This window comes from Ptychodera flava, chromosome 13 (genome assembly GCF_041260155.1).
Source record: "Ptychodera flava strain L36383 chromosome 13, AS_Pfla_20210202, whole genome shotgun sequence".
Classification (NCBI taxonomy): domain Eukaryota; kingdom Metazoa; phylum Hemichordata; class Enteropneusta; family Ptychoderidae; genus Ptychodera; species Ptychodera flava.
In genome coordinates this window covers 16,116,551-16,127,563 of record NC_091940.1, presented here as the reverse complement: position 1 = coordinate 16,127,563, position 11,013 = coordinate 16,116,551, and the positions used below count along the sequence as shown (strand labels likewise).

Here is an 11,013-nt window from a genome sequence, read left to right as displayed (position 1 = left end):
TTGATTTAAAATAACACTCCTTGTTTTTTTTTAATGTGTAAATTTTACACCAAAAGCAACAGTTGCCTCTAGTATGAACCGTTAATAATAAAGCTTATGAACGAGCAAACGATTATGAAAAAAGCATTTGTAGAATTCAAGGTTAGAGAAAATCTTTCTCAGTTACTTGACCGAAAAGGTTTGTGACCGACTCACGGAGAAAATAAGATTTTAGCGTCTTCCTACGCACTATATTGTTTACGTAGATCTCCCTTTGGCGCGCTTTCGCTTGTTCTGTATGAGTTTGTTTTCTCATCGTAAATCTGCGTACGTGCACTCTTGTCCATCAATGGTAAACGAATTAACCTTATTTAATTACTGTATAGTTAGTGCTTGATATAACTAGACTTTTTTCAACGGCTACGTGCTGTCCTTGGCCGAGAAAACGTAAAGCATTGCCGCGTTCAGCTGATCTGTTTTCTATTACGCACACCCACACTCTTCTTATTCAAGGTGCTCATAACACCGGTGTCATACCTGACGTCATTCAGCCATTGATCACAAGGTCAGCGCACTCCGGTGAACCCAGTCGAGTTGATGAGAGTGCTACAGCGAACAGTTATAAACAGATATGCTACTAGACTATACAGATCACAGAATTTATATCACCGAATTTATATCGTCGTAAATTGAGACTTTTTTAAGCAACACATCGGCTTCCAGTTTAATAACTACAAATCTCAGTAAACGTGTGTCCTATCAGTTTGTGCTGAACGTAATATGAATTAACGATCGTCAGAATTATCCTTTGAGATAATGAGACCGAAGACGAAAGAAATGTATGAAAATAAAATAACAGGCAAAGCTTTTGGTAAGTTCATGCTGGCAAATCAATTTATTTGGTATATTTTATATTTAATAAACACCTTATATACAAATATATTCACTTTAGACCTTTTTCCCACGGCTAAAATACAAAGACATATATAGTAGCAAATACAAGGACCCGTCGTATTTACAAAATTTTGGCATTTCGAAATACATTTATTTAATTTTGAAGGCTGAAAAAGCCATTAACTATAGTATACGAAAACCTATATTCCTCTTATGAGGTTATATTTCCGCCCATCTTTTCGTATAAGAAACAAGGCTTAAATTTTCCGTCTGTTAAGAAACGACGAAGATATGTTAAATAGTAGTGAAAATGTAATTGTATGTTTGTTGCTCGCGTCATTCCTCGTATAGACAGCGGCAAAACGGAAAAAGAAAACGAAATCTGCTTTCATCAACGATGTGACTGACTTGTGACGTGTGAGTGATAACTGGAATGTTGATGTGCCTCCCTGTCGTCTGCTGCTACCTTTCCAAAAACCTCGTTGGTTCTTTGTTGGGATCTCAGGTTTAGTGGTTGGGCGCGGAAGCGCTTTTCAAGGTATGCCTGCAAGTCCCCCGCGCGAATCAATTTCAGCAATTCCTGGTCCAGTTTGTCGTTTGTATCGGCAGTCTGCTCGATGGTTTTGGCGCCGCTCAGATCGCGCGGCCCAGGTTCATCCTTATTTATCGTGCAGGTAACGTGATGTACGTCTGTGGGCTCCGCTTCAGTCACGTGAGTCCTTTGTTCGTGGTTATCCACGTCCAAGACAACGCGGGGTCGACGGTTTTTCTTTCCGTCGGCAGCCCCGCCCTGAATATTGAAACCAACTTTAATTCTGTTCTGATCGTGGATGATGTTAATTTTATGGATCGGAGTTCGGTCTCGGACGCTCTTTTTAGTCTGAATGCAACAATAACAGCAGCAGTAACAACATATGTAGCACTTGCACCTGTATTTATTGGTTCCTAAAACTTCCTTATATCCACGACGAAAATTTGAATTTCCCCAATAATAAACCGGTGGGTTGTAGACAGTTGTGAGCAGAGCAAGAAAGTCTTTCAAAGTCATCATCAAGGCAGATTTTGCTGTTTGTCCCCGCCAACCAAACACGTCTTCAAAAATAGTAAATATGAAAAATGGCGTGTAGAGTAGTACAAATATCGTTGTCACGGTGATCAGCATTTTTTCGACGGCTTCCGATTTATGGCCCACGAGAGATATTATCGACGTCCGTTTGTTGTTGGCCGCTTGCTGCTTCGACGTCTGGTCGCTAACCCGGCGACGGTTAATCCGTAGGGCGCGGATGATTCGAAAGTAGTTGACGGTGATTACGATGAGGGGCAGCACAAATCCCAAAATGCACAGCGACGACGCGTACGCGACGCGAAACAGGACCGTAGCCGTCGTGGCCGTGCACAACATTCCGTGAAAATACGTGACGTTGTCGGCGATCGTCGCCGATACGTCGTCGTACGCGTATTCATATATTCTCGGCAGAGAAATTCCGAGAGCAAATATCCATATGGCCATGACGACCTTCGTGGCCGTGCTCATTGTCATTTTCTTGTTAAAAGGGTAAACGGTATGCCTCAGCCGTTCGTAGCTGATCGTTGTCAACGTAAAAATGGAACCGACGATACAGAACATCGGAACGAAGGCAAATGTTTTGCAGATATTGTTCCCGATGACGGACTCTATCAGGTAGCTGGCTTGGAATCTGGCTGGTGTGAAGACGGCGGCCAGCACGCAGTCGAAAATACACATATTCAAAATGAAGATATTCGTCGGCGTACGGAGGTACTTCCTCGACGAAATGATGACACAGGTGAGGATATTGGCGATGATGGCGAAGAGTGCCAGCGGTATACCCACTGAGATGGTGATGATAGCCGATACATCCATCTCGGTGCTGTTCTGCGCCATACTCTCGCGTCCTCGCTCAGTTGATGACGACACCGTCAAGGTCCGCCTTCACCTTCGCGCTGTTGACTAAGCAAACAAACCGGAGAAGGTAATCGAACTTCGGTCATGTCGCCGTCCAGTCTAGCTTCCCTGAGATACACATAGAGTGAGAAAGAGAGAGAGAGAAAAGAAAAAGTCGAAAATTAATCAAATACGAACAAATCCGTATAAAATTGCTCTCGCAAGCCGCCCGTGACTTGCATCACTAATATGAGAAGATAATCTTCATGTTAACAAAAACGTCGTTCGTAACAACTTACCAGGCTCGTTTGTAAATGAAAAGACCTGTAGCAAAACTACACACATACTAAATAAACGGCGACTATGATTGCCACTAAAAACCGCACTCTCAGTTTCAGTTACCCGGACACTGTACTTATTAGGTCAACTGAAATGCTTTACGGCAACTTAATCGCCGGTTGCCATGGCGATGCGCGCCAAGAACATTAATAGAGAGGTACTGTAATTTCCTGCGTTCAGCTCTCCTGTGCTTATCTGTGTGACACACTATGTTAAGCGCATAATACAACTCCATGTTCTATGATACACATAAATTGTGTGATTTTTTTTTCCATGTAAATTTTTTGTAAATGACCGGTATCGTTTGGTCGTTTTAAACTCTCCTCTTTGCGGCCATCGCCACTACGGTACACGCTTTTGTCAATCAGATAGGTCAAATGCCCATTCGGGCTTACAGAACCGAACTGCTGCTAATTAACTCAAATACGAAGAAATATCGAAATGGCCGCCAAAATACATAAACGCTGTTGATGTTTCGGGACAAATAATAGGATATCCATTTAACTCATAATAATGTCTAAATCGCATGTAAACGCCACGTGACTAGTTTGACAATGGAAACGAAAAAGCTAAGATATGATTAAACTGGTATGCGTAAACACGCCAGCCCTATTAATTTTCAATTTATTTCCGCACTTTCAAAATATGTACACCCACCTTCATAAACGATAATATATGTAATCGCATGCTCATTCACGCTTTCAGCTCGAAGACGTGTACAATCGAGAAAAACAGCTTGTCAACAATTAATATTAAGGACAGTCTGGATAGAAACCGTGAAACTAAATTTGAAAGAAATTAAATTTAAAAAAATTATTAGGCTACATGATAGAACATATGTGCAATTGTGGGTTCACGTGAAGTTCGCGTGACGTCATAGCGAAGATGGAGTCGTCATCACGTCATCGGAAATGCATCGCCAACTGCCTTTGGTTCGCGATGACAAGTTAAGTACGCGAACAAATATGGCGGTCATTTTAAGAGATTAAGAGACACTATAGTCAGCAGCAGATGTTTAGTGTTTGGGATTTCTGAAAATACGATGGTGTAATCTGAAATTTTCATAAAGATTGTTATTGAGACTCTTAACAAGATTATTCTTGGATACCATGGTAGTGGCTCTGGAGTTAATGTCTATCCTTCGTTTAATTTCTGGCTTTTGAAAGCACTTTACGGTAAAAATCTTGCAACCAATCATGAGACACTGCACACAGGTGTGTCGCTCGAGGAAGCTGCTCTTCGGGACCTTCGGTTTTCCGTCCGACGAAGGGCGCCACAAACGATGACAGTCTATTGACATAATGATTGTTGGGTACACTTATTTCGCCTGATATCAACCAATGCCGCCAATTGCTCGGTCGTTGTCGAATTGAGAAAACCAGCCCTGGTGAATCACAGTCATCATGATCATAATGCAAGTTTAGTTATTTTATTTGCGTCATCGTGTTCGGAGATATGCGATTCCGTCGGCAGGTAGACTAAACATGTAGCGTCGAAAAAAGCGGCCACAAAATGCGGAAAGATTCGTTCCAGTGACTGATTAAGTTGTTAATGATTTTTTTCTCCTTTCGTTCAAAATGTAGTACAGATAACGGTAATTTGATGTTGAGTACCAAAATAACTTCTGAAATTTATCGATATTAGGGGAAAATGGCGCCATTATTTAGACGAAACGTACCAGTAAGTCACCGGACGTTGCACTGTAACATGTATAATATACTTCTTCGGTTCCTTACTCTCATTCTCTGTCTAAAATCCTCTGACAATCGATCGAGTCTCGATTTGTAGAACAGCACATTATTCGACTTATTGTTAAAGGGGAAAAATAATTTAGATGAATAAGAGACCAATTTGGCCTCCTGACACACATCCGTCATAACGGATGTGAACTTTACACTGAGTAAATCACACCTGTACTTGTCATGGGGGTCATTTATCACCGTGAACGATGGTGACCCTGACCGTAGCTTCAACAGCAAAGGACAAATAGGATCTCACAATTCGGAAATCGCTCGTCACGTGCTGCACACACGCATATAAAATGCGATAACCTTTCGTGCAATCGCAAATTTATCTTGAAAAGAGATCAAGTTTGTCAACATGCCGAGCCACGGTCCGCTGTCCTGATGTTCGTAGTTGCCTTGTTGTCAGTCGAAACAATGGCACGGAAAAAATTGAACTTTGAGAAGGATGTGCATAGAACAGACCATTTCAAATCTCGGCGATGCATTTAAACTCTAATGTATTCACTTGATCAGGTGACAAACATTTCGTCTGGCGAGATCTGTGCACTCATCAAATACAGCCTAGGCTTACGCAGATTTGATTGCTATCGACCCTAACAGTTTGAAAACCAAGATATCTGATAGTTTTCTTGGGGGATTTTTTCTTTTCCCTGACTACATATGGAATATAGCGAAACAGCTCGCTGAAATTGTAAAACATAATTGACAAAACGTTCTCAGTGGGTCAGCTAAATCACTCACTTAACAAAAGTTGGGTGACAAAATTTCCCAGTTGAAAGTAAAAATAGCGAGATTTTCTGCCGAAAATGTCGTTTACAAAACTTCCTCGATGAAAGCCGATCTAAGGACTAGCGTTTAGGTGTTAGTTATGGAATCTGTGACGGAAAAAGTTGTTTCATCAATCGGGTAAAAAAGGACACAAGACAACTTGTGCCTGAAGGTGACGGATATCTCCGGCAACTCGTTGCTTGTCCGTTTTTTTTTTTAACTTTCGATGTCGAAGAGCCAGTAGTGTAATCTGTTATCACGTTTTCAGTATTTTTGTTTTGTATGCCCATTGCAAGTTCTTGTTCTACTCCCACAAAGTATGATAAAACACCATCTGTGTAACTTGAAACATTGCGACTATATATCCGTAAACGGTAAAATACACTGTTATTGTTTACATGTGATAGTCCTGACCAGATTAACTTGTTAACAATAACAATGCATTCAATCCATACATGCACAGACCGAGTTGAAAAGCTGAATAGCATGCATCTCAAAATGCTTTTGGGAGCAGAATGAGAAACTGTAGTTGACATTAAAACAAAAATGGTGAAAAACACATTAAAAAAGTTATAGGTACTGTCTACTGGTCCCTCAAAGAATTATTGTCTTTGATGTTGGCCTAAAAGCGGGTCACTTCTGTAAGAATATCATTGCTCATCCACTAGCGAGCCCAATCACCGCTTTCTCTCCCAATTGCGAACGGTAAATAAAGACTCTTTGCGCGTACCAGTATATATCCTGTATTCCCTCATCCCCCATCCCTTTTTGACTTGATGTATGAGGGCGCCCTCATCGTTCACATCGCATGGGAAGCGGAGCAAGAGGTGCGTGCACTTTCCGCAAGGTTATGGTACCGAGCCACGGGATCTACACATATGTTCGCTTTTCGCGTGGATGAGCGAACCTAACCCTGTCTGACGTCTTATAAGCATGGCAGAAGTCGGTCAGGTTCCCCAATTAAATGGAATTGACGTCACCGTGTCTGAATAGGGATATGATTCGAGGCCTGTTTCATGAAATGACCCTAGTTCCCTTTCGCTTGATTTGTCATCGAAACAACTTTTCGCTAAAATCGCGATAGAACAGTCGACCTGGGCCCAACACTAAGGTTTTTCTTTGCTTGTAATTCGTATGAAAGAGCTCATCAACATATTTAGCGTAATATATCAAACGTCAACTCATTGTGGCGCTGCAGCACTCTGATCTGACTCACAGGCGTTAGAATCAAGTACGCGCAGAGCGCGTATTTCTAGTCGTTTGTGTTGACTTTCTTTGCGCATTTAGATTTATGAAGATATATCCAATATTGACGACAAATATTCACGGGAAAAGCTACAAGCCCCCTGACGCGTATCTTTGCACACTTTGCTTACAAAAAATATCATCCAATCTTCAGAAAGGTGTTTCGATTCCCGTTTATAAGCCACATTGTGGTTGAAAATATCATGATGTCAATCTTTGGCGATTGATTTTGTCGACTGATTTTGTTCACAATTTTCGTGTACGTGCGCGCGTTGACGATATATGACTTGCACGTCGAAAATTATTTACTTTTTTAACAAATAAGTTGCACGCTCCTTGCCCATGTGTGGAAAACGTTCTGTGGTCACACTTCGATAAACAATTTTACATCAGATGCTTTTGATTTCAAACCTTATTTTCGGAAAAAATCCAAAAAAACCCAGCTAACAGGGTTTTCGAGCGCTCGTCGCCTCTGCTGTTGACTTCGTCGACCTATTAACGAAATGAAAATACTCAGTCAAGTACGTGTTTACAAATAGAGAACCAATGAAAGTTGTTGGCTTTGTTGGTAGTCCTCGAGGCAAAGATGAAAATCAAAATGCACTGACACCGTGAACACGATATATCGATGTCTTCTACCGCTGTACCGACACAATATGTGCGCCTCCATAGGAGTGTATATGCGTCCGTGTGTATTGTACCATAGGAGAGTGTACATGTCGGGCAGCGCACAAGAACCCCTCGTCAATTATATTTTTAATATCTCTGCCATACTTCGCCGCTGATTTTCTTTCGTCTACTCCCGAACATAACGTGTCCTTTGTTTCGTTACTATATGATATAGTAAACATCAACAACTTGCACAACAACAACAAAAATACTTGATGAACTCTACAGCATGCACTTCCTTCCAACAAAACCCCAGTTAGGCATTGGAACATTTATTAGATGAATCCTAGAAACTGGTGAAAATGATGAAAAAAGTGTACTTCTCCCCATCTTCTGGCTCGTTTCAGCCTCCTTAATGAGCAGGTCTCCACGTAATTTGGTTTGAAAGGATGAACTTTATTTACCAGATCAAATAAAATATTGCTTTGGAAATGGAGGGCTCGAGGTCGATTCCATGAAAGTGAAGTATGTCTGTCAACATCCCCGTCATTGATACACCTGCTGTTGTTGTTCATCTAATCTAACCACACGGCATTGTTTAAACAAAAATAAATGACCAGCAGGTGACCTGTAGGTGATCAGATGAAGAATTAAAATCCAGTGTATGTTTTTCACACACCCCTTGAAGCCGTTGTGGGCTTTGGAAGGCAATTGGCGAATATCAGGCCAGAACAGAACAGAACAGGTCAGAAGGAAATAATGCCACACTATCGAGAAACATCGTACAGGATGGAGCCGATTGTGTGGTCGGTTCACAAACGTTTTTGTTATTGAGTGTATGCCAACCCGAGGGTTTTTGGACAGTGCTCGTTTATGAAGCGAGAGGGAAGAAGCTCAAAGTGCGCCCTCAACGGCAAATACATCTGCTCGACTGCACAATTTCCATACGTTTAGCAGGTTCACCTTTCAGCACTGTGTTTTCTTCCGCCAACTTATTCCCAAAGTGCCATTGTATTTTCAATGATGCGCGTGCGGCACTTAATTTTTTTGAAAGTAGCAACAACTAACAATTATAAAAGACAAAATGCCTCCTCCCCTGTGTTTTTATATGAAATGAAATGCTTTCCCGGAATCAACCCTGGACTGAAATAATGTCAGTGCATGGTACGATTCTTGTTAAATGTAACATTATGTCTCGCACTTTTGTAGTTTTGCAGAGTACAAGATAGCTCTTAGTTCAGTCATAGAGAGTTCTTTACTTTCTATGGTTCAGTTACATACATTTCTCGCTCAATCAAGAAATCATACCATCACTTCCTTTACTTTACGGTATGCCAGCTTGACAGCGCCATCAGCTGTAAGTGTTGATGTATTTTCCCGCTCTGATGGCAGGACGGTAAAAACAGCTTATTGTTCAACTCCAACGCTAATTTCGAAATGTCAAGTTTTTTGTTTGTGAACAAAGCCTGCATGAGTATCATTTCCAATAGTTTATCGTCGAGGACCGACCTTGAATTCAAAAAAGAATCAATTTGTCGACAATGGTATCGCCGATTTTACTCAGTACGTTGTGTAAGCGACACTTCAGGTTGCAGATTGAGAAAACGACATTGCTTCTATAGCATTGAAGTCATGAAAATGTTATCAAAAGTTACAACTGTTGTCTCTTTTAAGGTAGAACGCGACAGATATTCGGACTTTCAATATTTTACCAATTCTATTTTGATCCACCACTTGTGGGGGCTCATTTAAAGCTCTTGGTTTACGAAAACTTCTCACCGTCTTAGTTTTTCGAAAATCGAAAATCTGATGCCTCCTAAAGTTAACACAGGGATGGCGGCCATTTTGAATTTCAAATATCGGGAAATCTTAGGTAATTTGTCTCTGTAGTACCAAATTTTGCACAGTGACTCCGACTTTTATTTTTGATTTGTTTAAAGAATGATCGACATTTTCATTGAGGAAAGCTTGAGCAAAAGTTAAAGTCTTTCAGTTTCGAGGCGCCTATTACCTTAATACAAATGTTTTGCGGTCCATTTTATCACGTTTTAGGACGCCTCCACGCCAAGCGTAGCCCGTAGGCTCTGACAGGTACGATACATAACAATTTTGTACTGAAGGATGTCCAAAGGATGTTCATTAGCATATCATTATGCAGATCTATTAGCAGCTTGATCAGTGTCTTCTCCAACCAGCTGTCTTGTCCCCTGAGATAATCCCCACGCAACAAAATGATTGCCGCTTCATAGAAATACGATGGCGATTTGGCAATTTGACATGTAAAAATCTACGGGCAGTGTTTCCCGTGCTTACGATATAACTGACGCTGTTGAATGACAAATCGACAAACACAGCGTATTTTGCTAATAACCCCCTTTTTTGCAAATATTCATTCAATTTTATATTAGTTGAGAAAGAAGTGTAAATTTATGCAAATCGCTCGATTTTATGACTTACATTTTTCCCGTGTTCAAAATTTCAAAAAAATTACACTCCACTCTTGGTTGGTGAAATTTTGTGAAAATTACACATTCTGTTCTTTGAATACTATATAACAAAAGGGTAATTTGTTTGGCGAAAACGTTCTTACATTTTTATATAAAAATCATTTCAATTTTGCTCATAATGATTTTTTAATCACTTTTTTCCAATGTCAGCCCAGCCCTTCCCATGTAAGAATGGAAATATATAAGACACAACGTTACCGTAAAATCGTCGGTTTTTGTTCCATGATACTCTAGTTTCTAATGGGATATCAAATTTCATTATGGAGTATCAAGTTTTTGACGGAATTAATTTTTATCATTAATACAAAAATTGAGGTTTTCTCCGCCAAATATGTACCCCTTTATCCTTCGAATAAAGTATCACTACCATACCAATCTCAAGATTCTCTGCTTTTTGATAATGTAGAATATGGGGGAGTTTTCATTTCATCTTTGATAAGAAATATTGGTTTGAGTTGGCCATTTACAATGCTAGAATATTGCTAAAGAAGGCAGCTGTTATGGTGCAAGTAAGCAGGGGTGTCTCTTTATACTTCACCAGCTGTGTATAATAATCTATATACGTCAAAGTCGTGCAGAGAAGAAAGTCACGATCAACGAGCAAAGACGTCATAACGCCTGGCGCAATAACACGTCGGTATGTTATTCTCAGTGTGCGCAAGCGGCATACGCTTACGCCTTTTCGCGCACGCGCACGTGAAAACCGAGAGGTGGAGGACTGCCTATGGATGGTACATTATCAGCCAATTCCATTGAATTTCATTTAGAAATGTGAATATATGTTTCAGTATTGTCACCCTGCTAGACATCGGTACGAGAAGACATTTTTGAAAAAATTATTCAAAAAGTGGTACGACGTCACCATGTGTTTGATTTGAAGAGAAAGTGGAAAAACGATTTCTTTTTTAACAAGAGAATCTTTGAAAAACTCCTGACTTGGCAATCTGTCTTACTGCTTTTGATAAATGCGTCTTTGCACATCTTTATTCCTTTGTAAGCGATCCATGTTTGCTTAATCCTACAT

The 11,013-nt window shown here is 40.5% G+C and overlaps 1 protein-coding gene across 3 annotated transcripts in view; it reads right to left on the bottom strand.

The window, feature by feature from the left end:
- Nucleotides 1-855: 855 nt before the first annotated feature.
- Nucleotides 856-11,013, bottom strand: part of LOC139147580 (neuropeptide Y receptor type 1-like) — a 57,092-nt gene continuing 46,934 nt past the window's right edge. For 2 of the 3 annotated variants that reach the window (XM_070718709.1, XM_070718708.1), the window contains exon 2: nucleotides 856-2,905. In XM_070718709.1, coding sequence (XP_070574810.1) covers nucleotides 1,265-2,776 — 1,512 coding nt within the window. In that variant the 5' untranslated portion in view covers nucleotides 2,777-2,905 and the 3' untranslated portion in view covers nucleotides 856-1,264. Of the gene's footprint in view, nucleotides 2,906-3,075; nucleotides 3,216-11,013 lie in introns of those variants that run through there. The other variant, XM_070718710.1, reaches the window with a different exon arrangement.